Source organism: Fistularia commersonii, chromosome 35 (assembly GCF_037954325.1).
Source record: "Fistularia commersonii isolate RoL2024-O1a breed Wild chromosome 35, RoL_Fcom_v1.0, whole genome shotgun sequence".
Classification (NCBI taxonomy): domain Eukaryota; kingdom Metazoa; phylum Chordata; class Actinopteri; order Syngnathiformes; family Fistulariidae; genus Fistularia; species Fistularia commersonii.
The window spans coordinates 4,230,829-4,258,649 of NC_141318.1; the positions used below are offsets into that span (position 1 = coordinate 4,230,829).

General features: G+C 49.1%; 1 protein-coding gene across 2 annotated transcripts; it reads left to right on the forward strand.

Annotated features, from left to right (window-relative positions):
- The first annotated feature begins 672 nt into the window (after nt 1–672).
- cnnm2b (cyclin and CBS domain divalent metal cation transport mediator 2b) lies at nt 673–27,821 on the forward strand. Of its 2 annotated transcripts, XM_086142477.1 has the most exons (8): nt 673–2,251; nt 19,259–19,402; nt 21,307–21,444; nt 22,879–23,048; nt 23,697–23,790; nt 25,349–25,411; nt 27,188–27,366; nt 27,448–27,821. In XM_086142477.1, the coding sequence occupies exons 1-8, from the start codon at nt 766–768 to the stop codon at nt 27,730–27,732; spliced, it is 2,559 nt and encodes an 852-aa protein (XP_085998603.1). In that variant the 5' UTR covers nt 673–765; the 3' UTR covers nt 27,733–27,821. The 2 variants fall into 2 exon arrangements, with proteins under 2 accessions (XP_085998603.1, XP_085998604.1); XM_086142478.1 differs by lacking the exons at nt 19,259–19,402; nt 21,307–21,444.

The following is a 27,821-nucleotide window of genomic DNA, read 5'->3' on the forward strand; positions in this document are numbered from 1 at the left end:
GTACTCTCAATAAAAGATAGAAATAAAAAGTGACACTTCTGGTGAAGTTGTCTCAGCGGCAGCCGGTGACGCTGTGCTTTGGTGGTGGGGGGGTGATGACGTCACATCTGCACGCAAACGCGGAAATCGGTGGTGGCTGGAAGTTTTATAGTTGTTTATTTTTAATAAAAAAAAATAAGGTTAAAATGAACGGGAAACGATTTGGGACATTACGAATAGAAATTAAATTTAAAAAAAAAAAAAAAAGATGTGGTAAAGTTACAAGTGCGCTTAAGGGCGCACTTGTTTTGGAAGTTGATTCGCCGAGGGGAGCCCCGCCCCCTCTCCACCACCCACTCCCCCCCCACCCCACGCGATTGGTCGCCGCCGCGGTCCGTCTCTCTCTCACCAGCCTCAGGCACGAGTTTGCGCCCCCCCCACACCTCCACACACACACACACACACACACACACACACACACACACACACACCACTCCCCCCCCACCCCCGTCAAGCCTGCGCTCAGGAGTCGTCAGTGTCGGACACGTCGCGGGAACGAGTGAGCGAGTGGGTCCCCCCCCACACCCACCCACCCCTCCCCCCTCACGCCGTCCCCTCCCTTTCCCCTCCGAACCCCCCACCCCCCCCACCCTCCCACCCTCCTTCCCTCCCCCCCTCCCCCAGCGCCCGGATGCACCGGCGGAGATGACGGCGGAGCCCGGCCGCCTGTGAGCGCTCCACTGCCCGCTTCCAGTGAGCCGGCCCGCCCGCCGATTGGTTATCGATATGGCCGCGGCGTCGGCCCGCGCCCCCGCCGCTGCAAACATGGCGTCACTCGACCGGGTCCGAGCTCTGGCGATGATTGTGCTGACTGTCACCGGCTGCTGCGTCGCGCCGGCCAGCGGCAAGGACGGGTCCGAGGAGACCGTCATCATCGGGCTGCGGCTGGAGGACACGGACGACATTTCCTTCATGGACCGCGGCTACCTGCGCGTCAGCGAGCGCTCCCGGGTCAAGCTGCGTGTGTACGGGCAGAACATCAACAACGAGACGTGGTCCAAGATCGCCTTCACGGAACACGAGAGGAGCCGCGCCGTGGGCGGCGTCGGCAGCTCCTCCAGGGACAACCAGAGCCAGGAGGACGCGTCCGGCTCGCATCCGTGCGGGATCAGGACTTCGGACATCATCATCCTGCCGCAGATCCTGCTCACCAGGAAGACCTCCGGCATCGTGGAGATCGAGGTGAAGCCCCTGCGCAAGACGGAGAGGAGCAAGGCGTACTATCTGTGCGTCGCCACGTCCGCGCCGGCCGCGGGCGTCACGCACGACCCGTGGACGGAGAACACCTGGATCTACCACGACGGCGACGACACGCGGGTCATCGTGGTGGAGGAGAAGAAGTTCCTGCTGCCCTTCTGGCTGCAGGTCATCTTCATCTCCATGCTGCTGTGCCTGTCGGGCATGTTCAGCGGCCTGAACCTGGGGCTGATGGCCCTGGACCCCATGGAGCTGCAGATCGTCCAGAACTGCGGCACCGAGCGCGAGAAGAACTACGCCAAGAAGATCGAGCCGGTCCGCAGCCAGGGGAACTACCTGCTCTGCTCGCTGCTGCTGGGGAACGTGCTGGTGAACACCACGCTCACCATCCTGCTGGACGACATCGCCGGCTCGGGCCTCATCGCCGTGGTCATGTCCACCATCGGCATCGTGATCTTCGGCGAGATCGTCCCCCAGGCCATCTGCTCCAGGCACGGCCTGGCCGTGGGCGCCAACACCATCTTCCTGACCAAGTTCTTCATGCTGCTCACCTTCCCGGCCTCCTACCCGGTGAGCAAGCTGCTCGACTACCTGCTGGGCCAGGAGATCGGCACCGTGTACAACCGCGAGAAGCTGCTGGAGATGCTGCGCGTCACCGACCCCTACAACGACCTGGTCAAGGAGGAGCTCAACATCATCCAGGGCGCCCTGGAGCTGCGGACCAAGACGGTGGAGGACGTGATGACGCCGCTCAGGGACTGCTTCATGATCCCCGCCGACGCCACGCTGGACTTCAACACCATGTCCGAGATCATGAGGAGCGGCTACACGCGTATCCCCGTCTTCGAGGGCGAGCGCTCCAACATCGTGGACCTGCTCTTCGTCAAGGACCTGGCCTTCGTCGACCCCGACGACTGCACGCCGCTCAAGACCATCACCAAGTTCTACAGCCACCCGCTGCACTTCGTCTTCAACGACACCAAGCTGGACGCCATGCTGGAGGAGTTCAAGAAAGGTGAGGTCACACACACACGCACGCACGCACACACACGATCACACACACACACACACACACACACACACCGATCCAGGGCTTTGTGGATCCTAAATATCCCCCCCAAAAAAAGAAAAAAACCTGATATTCAAGAATGAATGGTGGAGGGGGTGCAGAGAGCTTACAAGGAATTCCAGGTGTTGAAGTTTTGGAGGAGGCGGTGCAGGAACCAGGAAGTGGATGACGCTTGTTGTTGTTGTTGTTGTTGTTGTTGCTGCTTTGGTGCATCTTATCTGGAACCCCGGCTGGAAGGAGGCACACTTCCTGCAAAGGAGGAGGAGGAGGCGTCCTTATCTCCCTCCATCGCTTCCATTCCTCGTTAATGTTCACACCGTTTCTCTCTCTCTCTCTCTCTCTCTTTCTCTCTCTCCTCCCCCCATCCGTGAACGCACCAGGACATGTGGAAATGGTGTGACGGCAAGGCGCTTGGGGGACGGAGGGTGGGAGGAGGTTGGTTATCAGGCGGTGGCATCTCCTTCGAGAACCTGCTTAAATCCACCTCCGCCTCCTTTTTTTTTTTTTTTTTTTTTTTTTTTCTTCTTAACTTCTCCGAGATGATGGCGGTGAGAACTCCTATTGTCCAGCTCTGGAATGCAGTTGTGTGGATAATGAATAACAGCCTCTAACGCCCCCCCCCCAGTCCTCCTCCTTCTCATACGCATGTTGTTTGGGAAAAGATGTTTACTCCATTCACGGTTTACCTGGTGTTTTGCATAGCCGCCGCCGCCACCGCCGCCGCCTCCACCCTCTTTTACCCCCCCCTTCCCTTCCCTCCCCTCCCTTCCTCTCCCTGGTGCCACTTCTGAGTAAGTTATTCCTGGCCCGTGTTTGAAGATTTGCTAAATCTTCCCTGTAATCCCAAATTTTGCAGCGGCCCAGCGATGCACGAGCCCACCTGGTCAGCAGCATTCGAGATTTGGTGTGTATGTGTGTGTGTGTGTGTGTGTGTGTGGAGGTGCTGGTGGCTATTGATGCATTGTGTGCTCATTAGAATATTCACTTTAAGAGGATTTATCAGGGAGGGAAAAACAGAAAAATAATTGGGCTCCATTACCAGAAATTAGGGGTTGCTCTCCATGCCAAATTACATAATATACTTGGGGAAAGAGGGTGGTAATGTGTGTGTGTGTGTGAGGGGGGGGGGGGTCTTTTTATTTTTTTTTCATCCCAGCTGACATGCACTAGCAGCGGGAAAACACACTTCCATTCATTTGAACCGACTTCCCACCGGCACAGCTAGAGAACTTGTTGAATTTGTAACGCGTTATTACGGCGGCGTTACGCCGTTACTCATCCGACGCGTCAAAAAAGTAAAACGTTTTAACAAGATGTTCCAGGAGGCTTTTTACAATGACATCATTGTCATGCTGATTTTTTTTTTGAGGGGGTTAAAATAAGATACGGCAAGTCGATTCATGTCTTGCAGCTTATTTGGTTTTGGTCCCTCTCATGTGAATCAATTTCACAGGGAAAAAAAAAAATTGCTCATCATTTCGTTGACATCAGCTGACTCCCCGCAGCCATGGAGTTATCCTAAATGTAGCGGCGTCCTGCGGATATTACCGCGTAATTGCCGTAGCATCCTCAGAGTGGACCCGGTGGCCCTGACTCTGCATCCCGATGCTGCAAAATCCGACGGCTGACAGACAGGCGGGCGTCATCAGCACCCTGACGGCCAGGCCTGTGCGCTGGTTGTGTCTTGGGGAAGTTAAGGGGTGAAGTTGTTGGTGATAACGGATGGACGGCGTGCGGCCGAACACGCCGGCGTCTGTGTTTTCCGAGCCGACGCGTGCCCGTCGGTGATGGGCAGCGGCGGCGGGAGTGTGTGTGTGTGTCTGCGCCGATCCCCCCCACCCCCCCCACCCACCTCCACGCCACAGGGAGCGCGCCCGTCAGGCCTCTCATAAGCCGGGGTCAAAGTTTCCCGTCAATCTGGCTCTGCCCGCCGTGCACGCTCAGTTCAAAGTGCTTTGTATTGTAAGTCATTGTTAATTAATTTTTATGCCGCTTGCGGAGCCTGCACAAAACACTCACACACACACACACACACACACAGTATCACACCAAAGGGGGGGTGTGAGCCGCTGAAGGCATGACACTGAACTTCCTGTCCGACAGGAGGGATGGAAAAAGATGAATATTTTCATCTTTTTCTTTATTTTTTTTCTATATTTGAATTTTTAACGTGTAGTGACAGAATATTACTACACAACGCGTTATTTATAGTAACTTATAATAATTTCAATATTAAAAAGTGAAAAAAAAGGGGTTTTGAATTCTTATTATTTTCTTCTCCCTTTCTTTTACGTTTTATTTTTGAATTTTGAGAGAAAATTGTGTTGATTTTTTTTTTTTTGCAAATTCATCTGGTATTTTTGTGCCTTTTTTCAATTAATTTATTTGTTGCCATTTGTAAATTCTTTAGGATTTTCACTCCATTTTCTTCCAGTTAAATTGATTTTTGACTATTGATGCGTCGCCCCGGCGTTAGATTACATAACGCCTTCCTGGCGGAAGGATACGGCGCAGGTGCGAGTGACGGGACGACGCAGAGGAGGTCAAACGCTGGAATGTGTCCCGGGCGGTTTACCTGTTTCACCTGAGCCGAAGCGGGGGCCCCGGCGCCGGTGCCACGGTCACATCTCAAAGCTTTTAAATTGAAACGGACACCCTACTGGAAATTTTTGACCTCCCGTCCCTCCGTCCTCCCTCCTTAATCGCGCGATTGCAACAATTACTGTCATCCGACGGGGGGGCTGCCTGTCACGCCGGGTTTGCAGGTTAATGAGGGGGTCGGGTCGCGCCATGTGGGGCCGAACTCAGCAGCTGAGCGAGTCGGGAGCAGGAATTTAACCCACCCGACTTCAGTTGATGTGAGATCTTCCCAAAAGTGAAAGTGACTCACATGCAGTTGGACCGGCCTCGTGACGGAGCAGAAACTTCCGGATGTTTGAGAGGGTCGGGGGTCGGCGGGGCTCGGATTCAGGTTATGCACGTTGCTTCCTCGCCCATCGCGCCGCCCGTGGCCGTTCCCGGGAGGCGACTCGACGGACCAGATTTCAGGGGTCGGGAAGGGACTCGATCCGGCGCTAGCTAGCATGCTAGCGCGGCGACCTATTTTCCCCAAATTCTCCTTCCTTTCCTTGCGTTTCGGTGCTCGTGCTCTTGTCGAGCGGTGGCCAGGGTCCACTGACAGAAAAAAAAAGTTTAAAAAAGGAAAGGGAAGGTTGCCAGAGCAAGGCTGCAGATGAGGAAGCACTGCCAACCCCAAAACAAGCACTTTAAGGCATTAAAAACAGCAAAATATATACATATCGGATAATATAATTGCATATATACATATATAAAAAACAACTTGACCTGGTTATTTCAAGTGAATGTAACAACGTAGATGTCGTCAGTAATAGCAGGATTGGTTGTAATGGGATTACCCTTCAGTCGAATGTAATGTGATTACAATGAAGTACTCACTCCAGGGGTTCTGCAGGGAACCTTCTTTCGAAGAGGCGAAGGGTGTGACGTTGCCGCGGTGTTCAGTGCAGGCTGACGTGCACACACACACACACACACACATGATAAAAAAAGAGCCAACATGAGGCCTGGCACGTCCCCCCCCCCACACACAAACACACACACACACACACACACACTCCTCTTGGTGCCGCAATATAGGCCAATCTATGCTTAATTCGGATTCTGCAGCTTCACAGGCTCCACAAGCACTTTGTTGAAAAGTGAGACTCCTGTTTTGTTTTTGTTTTTTTCACACACCCCTCCCCAAACACACACACACACACACACACACACACACCAGCCCCCTCCCCCATCGAACCAAGCTGACAGCGGCACCGATTCGGCCCCCTCGGACGTTTTTTATGCCCGGCGCCGGGGGCTCGTCACACAAAATCCGAAGAAAGAAAGAAAGAAAGAAAGAAAGAAGGGAGAAAAAGCACAGGATGAGGACATCCCTTTGAAGTTGGCGGGACGCCCCCCCCCCCCATTTTGCCCCCCCCTCTCCTCGCCAGCCGCTCCGCCCTCCTCGGGATCGAGCGGCGGTCAGGAGGGAGCCCGGGGTCCGGACGGGGCGACGGAGTTTATAGAGAACATGGAGGGACGTGAAGGTAACACGTCTTCAGAACAAACCTTCTTCTGTCAGGCTGTTAATTCAGATTTTTTTTTTTTTAAGTTGTTTTATATTCTGATCTTATTTTCTGTGTCGCTTTAGGGGTATGTGTTATTATATGTAAATTTCCAAAAACCTTCTAACATTAAATGCTTCCAAAGGTAGCTATTACATGTAATTACACATTTATATATGTTTGGGTGATCACAACTACATTAAAGTAATAACACTTGAATAATCCAATACCGAATAATCCAATACCGAATAATAATAATTATCATTATAATAATATTGATGTCTGATTTTTGGGTTTTGGACTTTTTGTCGAGGTCTTTCTTTGCCGGGAAGTAGAATGTGGAGAATTTTATTCATTTTTTTTTTGAATGTCAATTTTCTTTATCAACGGAGAGATTAGTCTAGTAGAAAATGACTACGAGCGACATGTTTTTTCTATGTGTGGCATCGTGGCACGTGTATGACGGATGGTGTAAGCGGCATGTAATCTATTACAGAGTTATTACATAGTAATGACTATGTAATAAGCCTCCGTGACAGGATGGTTCCCCCTGAGAACGAACTCGAGGCGAATGAGGTGATTCGGTGTTGTCATCCGGCGCCGACCTCTCGGCCCCGGGGGAAGACCGAGTGCGTGTCGCGTTAAAGGACCGGCTCTCTGAATTGGCCTACATTCTTGAGATTCTGGTACAACATGGAGTAGAATTTTAAGACCCGATTAACGCGGCGAGTTGTGGAGTGTGAATCCGGGGGGCACGGTGCATTCCCCGAGCCTGTCTGATCTGGCATTATGACCTTTCCTTCTTTTTTTTTTTTTTTTTTTTTTGGAAGAAAACATATGTTTATATGTGCCGGCGCTCGCCAACACGCTCGCTCCCAGATTGCTCTGTTTTGGCTGCGAAAAATCAATTTGTCTCAACATTTTCCCCACGTGGAGGAAAGTCATTATAAACCAGGCGTTTAAGTAACCCAGTTACTCCTGTGAAGAAATGTAGATTTAAAAATAAAAAATTGAATTCTAATTTTGACCTTTCCGCTGCATCACCCCGACTCAATAACAACCAGATAGACTGTTTTAAATATATTATTTATTACCCCAAGTTGTCAAATTATGGACAGTATGTCGGTGCATCGAGCAAATGACCACTCAGAGTCCGCGCTATTTTTTTTTGTTTTGTTTTCTTCCGGCCGAGACCCCGGGTGTCAGATCGCATCTCGTCCTGTTACCTGGAGCGCAGGCTCATTAGCGACTCATTAGCAGCAGCGGCTGCATGAGGCTTTCACCTTGCGTGCATGTGTGTGTGTGTGTGTGTGTGTGGGCATGTTGACGTGGGCGAGGGCGCCCCACGCCCCGAAGTGTTTCAAGTTTTTCCAAGAAGCTGCCTCATTGTCGAGCTCCATGATCTGAAATTTTCCTTTAGTTGCCATGACGACAGCTAGCTTCACATTGTTGCACTGAGGTGTTTGTTGGTGTGTCTTTGTGAAATTAACATAAAACATTGCAATGATCCTCTCAAGCTCATCTATGTAGTAGGTCGTCCTGTGTATTCATTTAATAACTAATTAATACACGTGTAATGACGGCGTAATTACGACCGTGCACTCATTTTTATACACACGGCGGCCAACATCATCACGTTGTCCTGCGGCCTCAGGTCCCCACCCCGGTCTGATCATCCACCTCGGTTCCAAGTGGAACGTGACGAGCGATCAACTGATGATTGGAATTTTTTTTTTAATATTTTCATTGTCTGGTTTATGTCGGCGGTGTGGTTGGTTTTGCCGCGGTGAGGCTTTAGCGACACGGTTGCTAACGTGTGGACCTTTAGCACATCCACGAGTTAGCAGGTCGGTGGAGATGATGTCACGTGGAGGGAGGTCTCGCTGCACCTCCGTCACAAGCGGCGAAGGATGCCGGCGTGTATTTGGCGGTGACTCTTCAGAGGCGCGGGGGCGGGAACGCGCGGCCATTTTTGTTTTTGTTTAGACCCGACTGTCGCTAGGCGTTAGCTGTAAATACAACAATGCTAAGGCTTGTGTAAATACGATGCAGCTTTTCTCCACGAATGAAGTCTAAAACTGACCGGACGCATCACTTTTGGAGTTACAAAATAAGAAATGAGATAATGTGGCCTAGTGGTGACGGCCGCGGCCCCCGATGAAGACCCCCCGCCCGCCTCCCGGCTGCTTTGTGTTGTGGCTGTAGTTAAGGAGCCGAGCTGCATGTTGCTTAGGATCTGTGGCCGCGCACCGCCGAGAACATTTGTTATTACGCAATCCAGAATGCAGCCGCCCCCGTGTTCCTTTCTAATAAGCCCTTTTGCCCAAAACACACACACCGAACTGAAACCGCCCCACGCAACCACCCGTCCATGGGGGGGGGGGGTGTCGGTGCAATAAAGAAATATCTTTATTGTCAAATTCAGTCATACATAGAGCACAACATCAGGGAAATGTGACCAATGCATTTAACGCGGATCATGGATGAGCTGGAAGGAGGAGCGGTTAGGGCTGTTATTTGGGCTGGTGGGACACTTTTTTTTTTTTTTTTTAAGAAAAATGTCAACTAGGTGGACAAAATGACAATTGAAATATTTCATTGTTTTTGGGCATTTTATTTCAATTTTAAATCAGTAGTAATAATATAAATGTACAGACCGACTTTATTTTGCATTTAATCATCCATATCAAATTAAACAAAAGGAAAAAATAAGTTTCTAGATTCAATATTGATATTAAATATTGATGTGTGTCCCACGTCTGAGTTCGGGGTTCGCCGTCTGGCTCAATAGCACCGGTTAGGAGCAATCTTTTTTGGAACCGATCATTCGTGCTACGATTCCCTTCCCAGCAAGACACCGAAACCCTAACTTCCGCTTCTTTCAGCTCCTGGTTCATCCATTCAATGCAGAGAAGGAATTTCCCCACGAGCGATTAATAAAGAATAAATTATTATTATTAATCAAACCAGGAACTTTCGGCTCCGAGGTCAACCGGTCTGAGCCACGCCACAAATAACCGAGGAGGCTGAAGCCGCGTCACGGCTTATCACGTACGGCAAGATGGTTTTTTTTTCGCTGCGACGGCGGCGGATTTCCGAAGGCCGTCAAAAAGAACGAATCCCGGGCCCCCCCGCCCTGTCCCGCCCTGGGTTTATAGTTTCTAATGGTGGCTGGTCGCCGGGTGTCGAGTCATTCTTATGAAAAGTGAGAACACTTCCTGCCGTTAGCTGAAGGAAGACGATGAGGATAAGGAGGAGGAGGAGGCCGTGACAACATCTTCCTCACCGCAGGTCAAAAACACGGCGGAAACGGTGATGCTTGTCCGCGCTCGGCGGAAGAAAAAAAAAACAAAAAAACGCCTCCCTCCTCGCTTTTTAGCTGATGCGACCAACACGAGAGCGGGGAGAATAAGAACCCCCGCATCCACGCAACCCGGGCTTGCAGAGCCTCGGGGCTGGACTGTTTGCAGCACACTCATGCAGGCAGGGCCGCCAGCCTCTGCGGCGACTCCCTCCTCCGCCACCGCCACCCTCCACATTCCCTCTCTCTCCCTCTCCCTCTCCTCATATTGTCCTCCTGCCCGTTTCCCTCGGTGTTATAAATTACAAACGACACAAACCTCCAGGCCTAATGCCCTACCGTGGATCCCGTCCAAGGCCGACTTCTTTTTTTTTTTTTTTTTTTTCCTTTTTTTTTGTGGTGGTGGATGGGGGTTGGGGGGGGGGGTGGGGGGGGTCGGGGTAGAGGCTGCCTTCATTGATAACACCGGGCACACTGTCCGTCTCTCCATTTACTGGCAAGAGGCGACTGGGGGTGGAGGGGTGGAGGGGAGGGGGGCGGCCGAGACGGGCCCTTCTCAGGCCCAAAAGACACCGGCGCTTTTTTGCAATCAGCTGATGGAGCCTACTTTCTTCCCCCCCTGAGAAAAGCGAGAGAGAGAGAGAGAGAGAGTGCAGCAGTGTTTTCTTCCAGCCGGGGGCCGTGGTGAATGCATCAATAATGAATTTAAAAAAGAAAAGTTATTTAGCATCAGGACTTGGGGCTTTAATTATTAAGATGATGGGATCTGGACACCCCCCCCCACACACACACACACACCCACACACACACACACATACACACTGATTTCCAGCCCTAAAGATGACAATCACATGGAGGTGAGAATGATCGCTAATGAAAGATGATGACATCATAGGGGACGTGATGGAGCGAACGTTACCTCAAAATGTTGTATTTTTTCCGGAAAAAAATCATCAGTTTGCTTTAATAAATTCATCCATCCATTCATCAATCTATCATCCATCCATCCATCCATCCATCCATCCATCCATCCATCCATCCATCCAACCTCTACATTTCATTATGAGAATCAAAACGTCTTGATGTGTTTACATTTGTCGAGTGTTTCTAAAGGTGCCTGTCCCGCATGTCGTCATTGTGTAATCGATCAGTCAGTAATCAAGCGATTGATTGATTGATTGGTTTAGATGACAGAACCGATCTCTATCCTCCATCTTTTTTGGGAGGTCAGCATGACTCAGGGAGTAACTGTCAATCAGGAACGGAAACCAGACGGGCGGCTGATTTTGTTCGGCGGAGGAAAGGCAGGGGAACCCTTGAGCAAGGATACACACTTTCCCTCACCCAGTGAATGCATTTGATCATATTGTCGCGTGTGTGGAGTCAATATTCAGCCAATCAGAGGTCTCGAAGACCTTCCCTTGCATCCTCAAAACAATCCCAACTTCTTTTTTCTTTTTTTTTACTTCCAGAGCAGCAGGGGGGCTTCCATTTTTGCTTCCCTGACCTGCAGTTGACCCTCGGTGGACTTCATTTGGGGTGAGGGTTAGTTTAGTATTTTTGGATTCAGAGTCAGAGATGCAGAAGATAGGGATAAAAAAAAAAAAAAGGCCTCTTTTTTTTCGCAGGATCCCCTCCCCAACCCCCCTGTTAAATTGATTCCTGGCTTGTGACACCCCTACTTCCAGCGACCCGTGTTGGATTATTGGCCTGAGGGGTGGCGGGGGGGGGGGGGGGGGGGGGGCATGTTGTGAGTCATCTTTTAAAAAGTAGGCCACCAAAACAGGAAGTCCGCGATCCCCCTGCATGGCTCCCTGAACCTCTGCGGCAGGCGCGCTGCAGGTGGGCCCGGCTTGACCTGGGGCCGGGCTTCTTTCGTGGGAGGCGGGGGCCGAGTGGTGGAGGGTGGGGGAAGGGGGAAGGGGGGGGGGTTAAATATCTGGATCGAGAGATTTCATTCATAAAAAAGCATTTACAAGTTACATGAATCGATTGGATGAGAAGCCCAGATTCTGCAAGCTGGTGCAAGATGCCCCCTGGGCGGGCCAGCTGTCAATCACATGGCCGAACATCCACTCTCTCATTGGCGCCTATGGATGATTTTGAGTCTTCAGTGAACCTACTGGCTGTTTATGGACTGCGGGAGAGACCCCTCCCCTCCCCCGCCAACCTCTCAGCGACATTTTGTTACTCGCTCCGCTCTGATCTCCGACGCCCGTCCGCATAATCCGCTATTCCCGACATAACAACATGGTAATAACTACCAATAACTGAGGTATTAGTCCCGGTGTTTACCGGAATGCCCGGGGATCATTTGTCATTACACCCTCGCCATTCAGCAGCTGCACGCCAGCGCAGCGGCGCGTCACCTGACCCCCGGGCCCATTCACTTATCCCCGTCGGTTTCCCATTGACGCCCCGCCTCATGACTGAGGCCCGAAGGAATCTCCGCTCCGGGGACCTTCGGAAAACAAACGCAACCAGCTACGACAGCAAGCTGCTCCTCTGAATGAACAACAATGTCATTCCAGCGGCGTGCGGGGGGCGCGCGTGCACGTTTGGCCGTACTGTACTTGCGTGCGTGTCCGTGTCTGTGTGTGTGTGTGTGTGTGTGTGTGTGTGTGTGTAGTGGAACACCACTGGCTAGTAGCAGCGTTAGATCTCAGCGATGGCCGGGAGCTGTGATCAGTTATAGGTTCTGCAAAATGTTCTGTCAGACCCAAAGCATTGGAGTGACGCATTAATGACCGAGTTGTCGGTAACCTGGTAATCTTTGCTAGTTAGTTTATAATCTCTGTCTCCAGCGTGCTCCCTCTGCGCGCACAACACGTCCACAATGGCTCAATTTGTTCCCTAGAGTTTCTGCAATGATCAGAAATACATAATCGGGGTTAGCTTGCTCGCTAGCTAGCTTGCTAGCTAGCCACCTGATGCTACGGGTGGGAAGTCCAGACGGAGATGTGGAACTCGGTTGTGCGGATGTACGGCGGTTCTATGTATGTTTGTGGCCTGAATTGGGTTTTTGGAAGGAGCGGGGGTTGCGTCTAACCTTACTCAACCTTGTTTACAAATCATCAATCCAAGATGAATAATACACATGATGGTAAACATGTAATCACCAGTAAATAAACCCCACCGGTGCACTACCTGCATTCTAGCACATTTCAGCAGAAAGTACAAATAATGACGCTGTAGACAACTGCATTTTTTTTCCCAAAGGCTCTTGCAGGTCGTCAGTTTTGCGACACTTCCTGTCCGTCACATGAACTGGCAGTCACACATATCACATCCCTATATAAGCGTTACTGAAATATGGGGAGGTTGGTGTTTCCAAAATCAGATGGTCAAGAATAGCAAAGGTAAAGACACACTAATTTAAACCAAAAGATATCGCTAGAAATATCTATTAGCGAAAGTAGCCTCAAATGGCGGTGTTTGTAGCTCATTAGCATATAGGCATTAGCCAACGATAGCACGCTAGCGCGCCGGCACGTGGAGGAAAGGCACGCTCGATCCAAGCACTAAACGTCAGCGCGTGTTTACGGTACAAATGTTGGTCATAAACCAGGAATTAGTCAACAAACTCGAGAGTCAAGCTAACGTTGTTGTCCGTGTCAATGGAAAATAGGGTCGGGAGAACTGGAAAATATGCTGGGATTTTTTTTTTTTTTTTTTGGTTTTGTTTTAATTTTCACAAGAGATAGACGTCGGAGAAAGAATACCCGACGGTTTCCCATCTCCCATCCATTGCACTATATTTGTCAGAGCTCAAATATTTGGGAAAAAAATAGCAGGAGAACAAGTTAGGGAGGATGAGGAGGAGGAGGAGGAGGGGTGGAGGGGCGGCAACGATGAGCGTCCACAACAGATACTGACCCCTCGGACTCCCACCCCAACTCCTCAAGCCGTACGTGACTATTTATAGGACAAAAATTGTGCTATGGAAAAATATGACAAAGCTGCATTCCATAAATACACTGGGAATGGTGGAGCAGAGCGGCTCGGTCTCCGAAGGCCCGAGTGGACGTTCTCAGGCCCGGCTCCGGGGTCGACGACGGACGCCCACCCCTTTGTAGTTACCAACAACCGCGCCGCTCCATGTTACGGCCCGCGTCCAATCGCAAGGCGGACGGGGTATTTTCGTAGTCCTTATTCGGCGCGAGACGGAGCTCTCCCGCCGGCGGCGCTAGCGCGTTAGCGGTGTGTCACGCCTACGGTTGTTTGCGTTTTTCCATGACGGGATTTAGATCTTTTGTTTTCATACAGTATTTGTCTGTTTAACTTCCTGTCAGGGTCAAGAGGGAAAAATATGTATCTGTATTTTTAGCAACTAGTTTACGACCGGTAATTTCAAAAATCAGGCGCTGGCGCTTCGTTGCTCCGCAGCGTCGATTTCGAAGAGACGCCCAAATGAACTCGTGTGTTGCAAGCGCCCGGCGGGCCTGCTCGGCGCCGCCGAGCACTTCCTGGTGTCGCGGTCATCTGCCGCTTTTGTCTCCTCCGCTTTTTTTTTAAGGGGGCGAAACTGAAAGTGGACGGACACGGGCGTGCATCTCGCCGCCAGGTCAAACCCGGCGTGGCTCCGGGCCTCGGGGCCTCCCAGACGACTGCCAAGTTAGAGGCTCCGGAGGCTCCGACGGGTCAGCCGGGCCCTCTTTGCTTCTAGTTAACCCGCCCCACTTAAAGAAAAAAAAAACGGCGTCGGAGCCGTGACCAAACAAGCCGTCGTTGTCTCGTAATGTTTAGTATTTATAGTTATGTTTTGTTTTTCTCCTCTTGCCTGTGTGGTATTTTGTCTTTGTGGGAAACTGGAAAGTATGTAGTCATCTTGTGGGACAGTGAGACAAAACAATTTGGAGTGGGGCTACTGTGCACGCATGTGCATGTGTGTGTGTGTGTGTGTGTGTGTGTGTGGATTTGTCGTTATTCCTGTTGCAGTGAAATATCTGAAACCAGCTTTGGGCATCAGTGGGTCACGACAGTGCTAACGTGCTGGTAGGGGAAAAATGTGTTGTTTACTAGAAAAAAAATAAAATAACCGGTGTTTTGTGGCGACACGGCGGCGAACCTTCACAGCACGAAGGTTCGATTCCAACAAGGGGGCCTCACGGTTCTCTGGTTTTCTCCACAGTTCAAAAAAATGCAGCAGGTTAACAGGAAAAAATTGGGAAAATTGTCCAGAATGAGTGAGTGAATGGTTGTCTGTCTGTATACGTGGCCCTGCGATTGACTGGCGAGCGGTCCAAGGTGTACCTCGCCTCTCGTCCGATGCCGGCCGGGATAGGCTGCAGCATCCCCTGCGACCCCGAGTGCAGGATTAGCGGCAGACGATGGATGGGTGGATGGATGGATGGATGGAGAGAGGGACTGAATATTTTGACTAATTGTGAAAATATTATCATAAACTACAAATGCAAGACAGATTCTCCTGCATTTCTTCTTTCCCAGTGACCTGGAGTAAAGATTTAATGCAGATATATCGCTGGTTTGCAGCGATGGCCATGAAAAAAAAGTTGGGCCCATATATACAAATATATATATATATATATGTACACTGCTCCAAAAAATAAAGGGAACATTGAAATGACACATCCTAGATCTGAATGAATGAAATAGTCCTATCAAATACTTTGTTCTTTATATAGTTGAATGTGCTGACAACAAAATCACACAAAAATGATCAATGGAAATCAAATGTATTAATCCATGGTCTGGATTTGGTGTCACACTCAAAAGTGTAAAAACACACTCCAGGCTGATCCAACATTGATGTAATGTCCTTAAAACATGTCAAAATGAATCAGTGTTGCTTCCTATGGTGACAGTTTGATTTTACGGAATTGCGATTGACTTGGAGTGTTACCTTTATTTTTTTGAGCAGGATATATATATATATATGTATGTATGTATAATATTTCTCTCTATTTTTTTGAATGATTATTAATTTTTTAATTTATTTTCTTCAAATATAGTTAGATATGTATTTTTATATATTTTATGTATACATCAGACATACAGGGGAAAGCAGTGGACACTTGGTATTTGCATTATATCACAGTATGACTATGTACATAGTAGGAGTCCTCTGGTACTGATGGTGTGTAATGTAGAAACTGATGTTATTTTACCTGAATTACGATGGAAGGTTTTTGTCCCGCCGTCATGGTTACGGTCACGGTCCGGAGGGGCGACGTCCTCACAAGGGTGGCTGTGTAAACGTGGGAGAGGTTACGGGTTGACCTGCCGCCACTTTGAGCCATATTTGGGTCTCCTTGCACGCAAAGCTGTCTGTCTGTTACGTGCCAAAGTGAAACCTACGTGAACGTATTATTTTTTCTCTTCAAATTTGGACGCCAACGTCAACCTGGATTCCCCGATTTGAGAACCCGAATCGGGGACTGAAGAAAGGGGACGGTTATTATCCGGCAGACAAAGGTCAAAGGTCAAGGTTGCTCCCACCTTGAGTCCTCCCCGCTTCTCATACATTTATTGTGACAGAACGTCCTCAGAACGTCTGACCGGTCAGAGGTCACCTTCAATCTGATGTTCGGCGAAGCCTAATGAGCACGTCGTCAGCTGATGTCGGAGACCCGCGATCACATGACCCTGTGAAGGTTTCGCAGTTTCACCCCACGTTTTCTGAATTCCTGGCGTGCTTGGACGTCGCGCCGCCGTCCTGTGCGTCGGGGACCCCTGGCTCGGGGGCGGGGTTGTTGGGGGCTCCATTAAAAGTTCTAAATCTCACGTGCACGGTCCACAGCGCACGCTGGAATCTGTGAAATGCCTCTCTCCTTGCACTGTAGCCCAGGGGACGGGGCCCCAGGATAAACAACGCTCAATTTTGCATAAACATGCTTTTATCTGTCATGTCTACAGAATAGTTATCCGGTTAATGTTTTCTCGTGTGTGTGTGTGTGTGTGTGTGTGTGTTAATGCTTGCTGTTATGACGGATCATCTCCTAATAGTTAACCCCGAGTAAACTCCTCAAGGAGGAAGTTGATGGAAAGTCTTCCTGATGAGATGACTCCTCAAACAAAGCGTGCACTCAAAGTGATGTGTGAGTGTGTGTGCATTTGTCGCATGTAAGTGTGTGCATGTGTGTGTGTGTGTGTGTGCGTGGATTTTTTAGTATTGACCTTTGCAGGTTCTTTTAAAGCTATTACAACAGGTCATCTCTAATAGTTAACCCCAAGTAAACCAGAGGAGGTGTTGGAACGTTAGATGTGGCGAAAGTGTGTGTGTGTGTGTGTGTGTGTGTGTGTGTGTGTGTGTGTGTGTGTGTGTGTGTGTGTGTGTGTGTGTGTGTGTGTGTGTGTGTGTGTGTGTGTGTGTGCGCGCGCGTTGGCATCTACGTGGTTTTTGTGGAGCAGAGCGAGTCGCACATGATCTCAGCGATGACCCCCACCTCTTATCAGTGGGTTTTCACAAAGGTCAAAAGTCACCGCTGGTTTTACGACAGGAAGACGAGGTTATGTTGACACATATCCCGAGACCCCCCCACCCTCCGTCCGAGACCCCCCCTCCCCAGCTGATAAATCCCATCCTGCTGCCTCCATACCCCTCTCCGCCCTCCAGGAGGGTGGGAGCAGGCACAGGACCGCAATCTGATACAACCCACTTGTGAATAAAACATCGTATCTCAAAGAAGGCTAATAACTGTTAGCTTTGTAGAGGAATATATGTTTTCACTCCTTCATTTTACTTCTTCCTTCACATGTTCATATATTTACTTGTATTCGTAAATGTAGACTAGTAGAGTCGAGAGTAGAGATACTTAATTAATCCCGAAGGAAATGAATACACATTGCACAGATCAAACATGTTGCACACATCGGCATACATACAACCAGTCACTTAGCAGGAAAAAAAAAGATAATAATAATAATAATAACAATCCAAGGAGGTAAGAAAATTGTCTGGATAAGGTGCCTTGCAGTAAACCATGTAGAAAATATGTATATATATATATATATATATATATATATATATATATATATATATATGTGCATATGAATATATGTAAATATGTACAAATACATGAGAATTTATTTTCATATAAATGGGTGTATGCATGTGTATGCATATATATGTGCACATACATATTGAAATGAGTATGCATATACATACATGTACATTTACCTAGCCACATGTAAATCTTTATATATGTATACATATCATACATGTGTGTATATTTACGTGTTGATTTGCATATGTGTATGTACATATACGTATGTATGCATGCATGTCATTTTACGTATATATGGATGTGTATATGTACATTTACAATCATATTTCCCCAAAACAGGTGTTTTCGCAATTTCAACTAGTTTGTTGAAATTTGTGCACAAAACGAAACGAAACAAAACAAAGCAAGAAGTCCACTTTAGAAGAGGAGTACTAAAACAACAGGTAGTATTTGATGATATTCCGTCAATAAAAATAAGTGTTATTAGTGTTTTTTTCCCGGTGGAACCCAAAACATCCAGGAAGCAGTCGCACCTTGATTTTCGCCTTGTTTTAATTTCATTTTTTGAAGTTTCCATCTTCCATCCCGGGGGATCCCCCCACCCCTACCACTGCCCCCTGGTAGAGTAGCCAGAGTTCTTATACAGAGTGTCACCTCTGCACACACACACACACACACACACACACACACACACACACACACACACGCACGCTGACCCTCGGGCCCTGACATGATGGCCAACCCGGTGAGGAAGCAGGAACAGGCGGCGTAACCCTGCCGCGCTCCTGTGGACTGCACGGACGCGTGCCCCCGCCGGGGGCCGTGCGAGCCGCACACACTCACACACACACACACACACACACACACACTCATATACACACACAGCCGCGCTCGCCGCCCTCCATTATTTACAACCAGGCATATCTGCATGCAAACGGCCCATTCGGAGACAATCTGATCACACAGCGGAGGCTTCGGCCGGTCTGTTCCTCTCGCTCGGTGAGAATATCGCCGGGGCGGAATGGAAACTTCATTTTGCAGGGGCTAATATTAGCCCGGGCCTCTGGAAAATTCCTTTTAAATGATCACAAGCTGAGAAAAGGCAAAGAATTTGTTTAGCGTTTTGCCTGACAGTATTCTCTGCATATGCGGCAGTTTATTTCTTTTTTTTTTTTTTTTTCAGATGGGCACACAGGAGGGTCCTGGGAACACAGATGTGGAGGGAGGGAGGGAGGATGGGGGGGTAAATGATGAAATTCAGGGCTGTGTGACTATCCTAGATTTTACACACTTGAACTGCCCTGTCCTGCATCCCCTGGTACCCTCACTGATACATAGACCAGTGTGTGTGTGTTTGTGTGTGTGTGTGTCACTTGTGTCCGTCACCACTCACTTGTGTTTTTTGTGTCATTGCATCTAAAACCCAGGTTCTATATTACACAGTCCTTATCGGTATATGACCCTAACTTTGCAACTCTGTGTGTGTTTGCATGTGTGTGTGTGTGTGTGTGTGTGTGTGTGTGTGTGTGTGTGTGTGTGTGTGTGTGTGTGATTTTGCTAGGAAAATCCCACCTGGCCATAGTTCAGAGGGTGAACAATGAGGGTGAGGGAGACCCCTTCTACGAGGTCCTGGGTATCGTCACCCTGGAGGACGTTATCGAAGAAATCATCAAGTCAGAGATCCTGGACGAGACGGACCTGTACAGTAGGTTCCCACTTCCGTGTTTATTGCGCTTCTATCACCCCTTAAATGTTGAATTAATCTGAAATTAATTCCGTCTTTTTACCGCTCAATATACATGTATATGTTAGGATAGCGGCAGCCGCTGATGTGATCTTCTCTTGCAAGCTTTCGAAATAAATCCAGAGTCCCCGTCCAGAGACCGGATGTTCAAATTACATTTTTAATTACTCCACTTCTAGGGATTTGCGCTAATCCAGCTGTGAGACGTTTCGGCCTCCCGACGTCGACGCGCACATCTGGAGATTCGGCTTCTGGCTCGCGGCCGTTTCTGATCTTTTTTGGGGAAACAAAATGTCAAGAGGCGCCGCTGCCGTCTGCCGCGGATGCCAAATGCTCAGCGCTAACACGCCGCTCTGGTGGTAGCATGCTAGCAAACAGGGAAATAAGAAAGCGCATGGTGTGAAACCACCCAAAAGTCACCAAAAAAAGAGTTTCGTGCAATGCGTCGGATTTAGCGGATTATGTCGGCCATGATGGCGGATTTAAAAAGTGATCATTTTAATCTCTGGAGATTACGACTCCCGGTTTTCGGGGGAGCCGCATCCGCTTCTTTGTGACAGAGTTCCTCACATGGGTGATGTCAGTTGACATGCTAAGCTAATCATAACATTGACGCTTTTTGCTAACACAACCCGGTCACCTGATAAATCAGCTGCAGGACGTCCAAGATTTGATGGACGGCAAATATTATAAACCCTCAAGAGGCTGTGTTTTATCTATATATTCATTTATTCATTTATTCATTATAAAAACAACAGCCTGGACTGGGCAGCTGTCAATCAGAGAGCCATCAACCAATCACATCTGGCCGTTGCATGAGCATAGTTCCGAAATTTGAGATTATCTATGGTTTCCACTCGTGCGTGTGGCGTTCAGGTGGAATCTAAGAACAAAATAGTTGTTTTTTTTTATAATCCGTATTTTTTTTAACGCGACTAATTCACCTTTAACACCTCTCCTAACAACTTCCTAATGTCTCCAAACAATGCATCCTCCCCCAATTTTTTTTTTAAATCCATATTTGTTCAAACCCGAGGAAAAAACAGAAATGGAATATCTTGAAATTAAACTCATTTATGCTTTACATTCGTAAAAAGGTGTGTCCTTCCCATGCGGCCTTTACATTGCCGTGGTTGTTGAGCAATATGTCCACTAGAGGGCAGTGCAGAGGTCAGAGTTCACTGTCAGACCGCAGAAAGAGACGCAAACAGAGGCAGCGAATGCGTATTTACTGTTATAGATGAGCCCTAATATGTGCCGTTTTGCCTCCCAAGTAGCCGAGCTACGCTAACCATCCGGTTGATCGCAAACGCACCTTTTTATCAATTCATTTAAAGACATCAGGTTTGCGCTCAGGACATCTTTCCCGGGAAAGAGCTAGCGCCGTTAGCTAATCGCTCGCTTCCTGCAGGAAGCAAACCACGTTATTATTGTGAAAACAACACATTCTGTCTTTTTCCAACGCCAGAATCACCCCAAAATTTTGATCGGAATAACCAACGAATGACTTAATGAATGAACATTTTTCCTAATGCGCCTGCAATCCTGCATCGCTGTCAGCAAAGCCGACACACACACACACAGAGTGTGTACTCGCCACTTTATTTGTCGCCCCAATACATATGGCTTGAAGTAATGCTAAGAATGTGATAAGCTAACAGTGTAGCCCCCTATAGCTCCCTTTTACTTCTGAGAAAGTCACCGCGGCTACGTTCTCTGGAAAAAGCAATAAGCTCCGGGTAACTCCAGTTTAGTCACCCCGCGACCCGAGACGGCTCTCTCGCCGTCGTGGACGTGGACGTGGACGCTTTCGCCGGCGGCCCGGAGTTTGTCTCACACTCTCACTTTCATTTTCCCGTCCCCAGCTGACAACAAGACGAAGAAGAAAATCACCCATCGGGAAAGGAAGCAGGACTTCTCTGCCTTCAAGCACACCGACAATGAAATGAAGGTTAAAATATCACCTCAGCTTCTGCTGGCTACCCTGCGTTTCTTAGCAACAGGCAAGTGGGCTGTGTTGCTGCTTGACTTCCCCCAGTGTGCCCTGAGCCCCTCGCTGTGGGGAAACAGTGTGTGTATGTGTGTGTGTGTGTGTGTGTGTGCTTTGAGTTTTGGGGCAAGCAAGTGTAGAGAGGACTGAGTATGTGTGTAGAATGAGTATCCGCTGTGTATGTGTGTGTGTGTGTGTGTGTGTGTGTTAGAGGGCGCGCAAGGGAATGAGTTGTGTGAGGACTCACAACCAGCGTGTTGGTATGCATGTGTGTGTGTGTGTGTGTGTTTGTGAAGAGGTGGAAGGCCTCTCGGGAGCGCGGCACGGGATGGTCGCGCACGCCCCGTGCACGGGAACCCAAAGCCCGGCGTCTATTTGCTTGCGTGTCATGCTCGCCGAGGGGGGGGGCGGAGCTGAGGGATGGGGAGGGAGCGGGGTATTACACACTTGTGATCTCGGCCTACAGCTTTAAAAACACCGAACCACCCCGTTCGCTCACGCCCGCCGCTCGGTGACATCACTTCCGGGCCCGGCCGTCCGCCCCGACACCGCCACCCGACAACAGGAAGTAAACTTCCTAATGGGCAGAGCGAGCGTCCTGGCGCCGGTGGGCCCCTCGCGGGCCCGCCGCCGGATTTGCCTCGGAACTTTGACCCGGCAGCTCAGCGTCGATGTAAGGCCTTCTCGGAAGGCTCTTAAGGAGGCGGCGCAGCCCCGAGCGCCGCCTGTCGCCGTGGAGCTAACCGGCCTCGCAAACGCTCCCGTAATAAAATCGCTTCACCTGTAATCCAGTTGATCCTTTAAAAAAAAAAAAAAACATTCTGTTAAATTGAGGGGAAATTCATTCAGAGCCGGAGGAAACACAGGATAGCTGCACTTCAGGGGAAATTGTTACAGCGAATTCTCACGGAAGTTTTCTTTTCATGGTGACAGGCTTCTTCAGCTCTCGATGAGGACTGAAATGTCCTCAAGTGAAGAAATTCAAGTCTAGTTGCCACGACAAGAATTGTGTCGCCATTGCATTGTTATTACATTGCCATTGCATTGTTATTACATTGTTATTACGTTGCTGTTGCATTGTTATTACATTGCTATTACATTGTTATTACTTTATTATTATATTGCTATTGCATTCTAATTATCACAGTGCTATTACATCATTATTTTTGTTTATATTGGTATTGGGTGAGCTGTAGTTTTTGCATATCAAATATGGTGGTAAGCCTTAGGAAGTGGAAATAATATCAGACACGCGTAAATGGGGGGGACGTGTTACTTCCTGTGTGGTTGGCGTGCTAGAATTATCCACTTCCTGTTTGGTTTGGGCAACAAAATCCACGTCTTAGAGGAAATCTTAACAGTTCACGCAGGAAAAGACGCTCGGCGTATTTGAAGGCATTTTACCAAAGTGGATCACCCCGTGACCTCTGACCTTGCGTCTCCGCAGAGGTGGAGCCCTTTGCGCCGGTTCAGATGTCGGAGAAAATCCTGCTGCGCCTGCTGAAGCATCCCAACGTCATCCAGGAGCTCAAGTACGACGAGAAGAACAAGCGGGCGGCGGAGCACTACCTCTTCCACAGGAACAAGCCTGTGGACTATTTCATCCTCATCCTGCAGGTGGGCCGGGATGCGGGATTCGGGCGGCGCACGGATAGATTATCACGGATTTTCACGACAAAGATTCATTCGCGTCAATTGGAGACGATAAGGAGTCCAATAACCGACGGGGGAAAATGTTTAGAAACAAACCAGGAATTGATTTTTCTCACTTCAGTCTAAATACCTGTAAATCAGCTTCCAATCCGCCCCAGAAAAAAATGCAAAATAGACGACTTTTAAAAAGACAAAACGGATCACATAATTGCATGAAATATATTTGTTATAAAATCGCTATCAGGAGCTGAAACTCAACTTTTCACTTGAATTTTTTTTTTTTAATCTAAATTTTTTTTTTTTTAAACCTCTGTTTGATTTCTTGCCGTGTTTTTGACTTTGTTTTGACTCTGATTTTCTACATGCCGCTAAAAATGAAAAAAAAAACAGCGAGACAGAACGAAAGAATGGAGGGGAAGGCTGGACGGATATGTATATTTACACAGGAAATGTTTAGAGATGAGCTGGTAATAATGCACAGGGGGACGTTCACAGTGTAATGAAGAGGTTATACCAGTGTAATAAACAATTATACAATACACACATACACACACTCACACACACATGCGCGTGCGCTGTGTTTGGAGTGACGCGTTGTGTTGCTTCTCACAGGGGAAGGTGGAGGTGGAGGCGGGAAAGGAGGGGATGAAGTTCGAAGCGGGACCGTTCTCCTTCTACGGGATGATGGCCCTGACGGCATCGCCAGGTGAGAGGAGGGAATAAAAAAAAAGGATTTAAGCCTCTTGGGACGACACGTAGGGGCCCGAGCGGGCCGCACCTGGACCGGGATGAGGGGCCCCGGCCGGCTTCTCGCCCAGATGGGTTAGCGAGGAGCCCTCGGACGCCCACTGGGGGCCCATCTGGTCTTATCCAAAGCCCCTCGGGGCCACATCTGCTGTGCACGGGGCACGGGGGCCGAAGACCGACCCGGTTAACTTTTGTTCCTTTTAAAAGTAGAATCGGCGAAATCTGTGGTTCCTTAAAAAAAAAAAAAAAAAAAAAAACGGGTGGGGAAGAAATCCACGGCGGGCCGCTTTCCAGCTCCCATCTCTATTCACATCCACGGCGGTAACTGGCGCCCCCTCGCCGCCGCCGCCACCCCACCCCCGCCCTGTCTCGGGGTGGATGATGCAAACATATGCAACAGTTGAGATTTTTTTTTTTTTTTCTGATTTTTTTTAATTATTTCTTTGGATAAATATTTAACACACGTGCATACCTTTTAAAGTGTTTTTTACATATTTTTAAATTTGATTTTTTTTTTTTTTTTTGTATATTATTTTCCACTCCCCCCCCACACCTCCAGCCAATGACTTCACTCGGTCGTTTCAAAACAACGCGAAGATACTGTTTTAGTATTGGTTTTGGTCACCCTTGTTTTTTTTTTTTTTAATAATTCTAGTTTAAAAAATTTGATAAAATAAATAAAAATGTATTATTGTATTATTGTCTTTTTTTCAGATCAATTTTAATTTTTAAAAAATTACTTTTTTCCTTTCCAGACACCAAACCAGATCTTCATGCATAAATAAATGTTATATTACTTCAAGTATCGATCTCAACCTCAAAAAAGTAACGCATTCATTGAATTTTTGATATTTTAGGGTGTCTTGAGACGCCGTTTGACCTCTGGTCCGCCCGGCTACGGAGGAGGGGGAAATAAATGACAGCGAAAACAAAACGATTGAAATCAAATAAACCATTAGAGCTGCCGCTGGCATTTGATAGCATTCCTGGGCTGTTTTTTTAATTTGCTTTCACCAGACGAGACCTAAAAATAACACGTTCCCGGTCCTTTCGGTCCCTGTAAGAAAATCCAACGCATTTCGGTTCCGCAGGAGCCCCGCCGTTCCAAGCATCGCCGGGGCCTCGATTCGGGGAGCGACGGCAATCCGGCGATGTTTTTAAAAAAATAAAAAAAAATACAAAAAATACAAAAATACAAAAAAACGTTCCTTTTTATTTCAAAAAAAACAAAAAGGAAACTTTTTTTGTATTTTTTCGGAGTGGCAACTTCCGGTGGCGACAGCAAGACTCACACAGAGATTCACTCAGTTCATTCATAAACTGAACCGCCATTCTTTAATCCACGGAGTTGATAGGAGATGAGAGACACCTAGTGGTGGGGAAAGGTACTGCAGCAGCCTACCTCACCTTCAGGTGTTCTGATAATCTCAGTTTTATTTATTCTAAATGCATCACAAGGATTATTCATCCACTTTTGATTGACAGGTGTCCTCTCCCTCTTTTTCTTTCTCTCACAGTTCCCCTGTCCCTATCCCGCACCTTTGTGGTCAGCAGGGCCGAGTCCTTAGCTGGGTCACCAGGTACGTCGGACCCCACGCGCACTTTTACACACCCCTCACACACACCGCGGGTCAAGGAAGTAGCCGCCTTGAGCCGGCTTCCGGGAGCGGCGGCTTTTCTTTTCTGCGCATGAAAAGTCCAACTGCACCCGAACGCATCGTTTTCATCCGCCCGGCGGCGGCGGCGGCGGTGGTGGTGGTGATGGGAGCGAGGGGGTTAGAAGCAAAACAGATTTAGACGCTAACACCCTTTTCCTCCGAGCCATTAGTCAAGTGGCTGAATGGCGATGCGGACTGGAGGCCCCCGAGTGGACCCCCACCCCACTCCCACTCCCACCCGCCCTACCCTTTAACCCCCCCATCTACATAAACAAGGCCCGCAGCTTCGGCCCCCTGCCGGACACGCACACACATGTTTGCACGCAAGGGAGGGAGGGCACCCGGACGACTTGGTGCATGTGTTTGCATGTGCGGATGCATTATGTGTGTATTCTTGACATGCATTTACTGTTTGTTTTGTGTATGTGTGTGTCGTGGAGGGGGGGGTCGTAATGATCTGGTCCCTGCGGCCTCAAGAAAGTAGAGTACTAATCCGCAAGAGTTCACATGCCAGGTCTTTGGCCCACTGTGCTCAGTGCACGCACACGTACACACACACATGCACACGCACACGTATACACACACATATTCCTACATGGGATTACATACATTCCAGACGGCGTAGTAGCATTAGCATCGGCCAAGCCGTTTCCACTTTGTTGTGTGTGATTTTGCACTAGGCTTCTTTAAGAAGTGGAAAACATAATCTGGCTTTAATTAAAAAAAACACACACACACACACACCTGCAGAATAAGACTTCTGTGTGTTCGGAGGCAGAAAGAATCTCTGCTGCATCACCGGGGGCCGATGACTCATTACCTGCTTTGTGTAAAAGCCCACTCCCCTTCCCGACAGAGAGATAAACAGATTACATTCCCAGCAGCATCTCGCCCGGCTCATGCTAACAACACAAACTTAATCGGGAATAATGTCATCTTTGACAAGACCCCCACTTCGTCCATCCGCCCCGTATTACCCCCCAAGGGTCTTATATAAGTGGGGAGACGTCAAAGGCCGTCGAGCACTTGAAAAATGGCACCTTGTTTATGACTTTATCAGAGGAAAATGAGATTAAGTTGCCTGAGTTGCCCCCTTTGGTCGGGTCAGCTACCTCGCATGACTGCGCCGCCACCGCCAGGAAAGGAAAAAAACAGCCTCAAGCTCAGTTTTACCCGTTTCTTGCATCGGCCTGGTGAGATGGCCGGATGTCCTTGTCTTCTCTGTCGGGGCATCACGGACCCCCCCCCCCACCCTTTCCCTTCCATCCTATTTCTGCAAAAACTCATCAAACATGCATTCCAAAATGCTCCTTGTGCACACATGAAGTGGAAAATATGGTTTGGAGCGAATCCATGCCGGGGTGTCATTCCTCAACTGACCACTAGGGGGCACTGTGACAACCTCGTTTTGCCTGGGAGAAAAGTCAGGGGAAAAAAATTGGAGATAAAAATGGAGCAGAAGTGATCCCAGCGTGACGGCGGCGCACCTGAAATGCTTCACATAGCTCTGCCGCGCATGTATGCCGTGTGACGGGCAAGACTTTTAAAAGGCCGGTTTTCTGAATGGAGTTCTGCTAACGAACATTGGATCAGTAAGGGATGTGGACTGTGGGTGTACATCAGCGTGTAACTTGTGTCTTGTTTCCTGTCACCATGTAAACGTGTCACCCCTCCGCCTCCCATCTCGCCTCTTTGCAGAGAATAAATCCCCGCCGCGGCCGTTCGGACTCAACCACTCCGACTCCCTGAACCGGAGCGATCGGATAGACGCCATCACCCCGACCCTCGGCAGCAGCAACAACCAGCTCAACTCCTTTCTGCAGATCTACGTGCCCGACTATTCCGTCAGGGCGCGCTCGGACCTGCAGTACATCAAGGTGAAAACACACACCTAAGCACGCACACACACGGTGTGTATTCTCTGTACCTCCATCACACGCGACCTCGTCGTCTCCTAGGTAACGCGACAGCAGTACCAGAACGCGGTGATGGCCTCGCGCATGGACAAGACGCCGCAGTCCACGGACAGCGAGTTCACGAAGATCGAGCTCACGCTGACGGAGCTCCACGACGGCGTGGAAGCCCCCGCCGTGGTGGTCACCACCGCGGCGGGCCCCGCCGGCCCCACCCCGACGGTGACCGTCGCCGTGGCCAACGAGACGTCCCACCTGCTCAGCCAGCAGCTGAACTGTGTCGGCCTCAGCAGGAGCAACCACAGCGCTCACAACGAGGGACCTATCTAGCCCCCCGCCGAGCGCCGGTGGAGCCCCGGACCCTCCACCCCGTCTCGTGGACACGCTGAGAAGATGGAGATGAGGGAAAGTGGGGGTGC

Bases quoted from the DNA above. Each gene is read 5' to 3' on its own strand.
- cnnm2b (XM_086142477.1), top strand. From the start codon at position 766: ATGGCCGCGGCGTCGGCCCGCGCCCCCGCCGCTGCAAACATGGCGTCA. The intron at 21,445-22,878 runs GCAAGTGGGCTG...GCGTCTCCGCAG, and splicing joins CCTGCGTTTCTTAGCAACAG to AGGTGGAGCCCTTTGCGCCG. The intron at 23,791-25,348 runs GTGAGAGGAGGG...TTTCTCTCACAG, and splicing joins GGCCCTGACGGCATCGCCAG to TTCCCCTGTCCCTATCCCGC.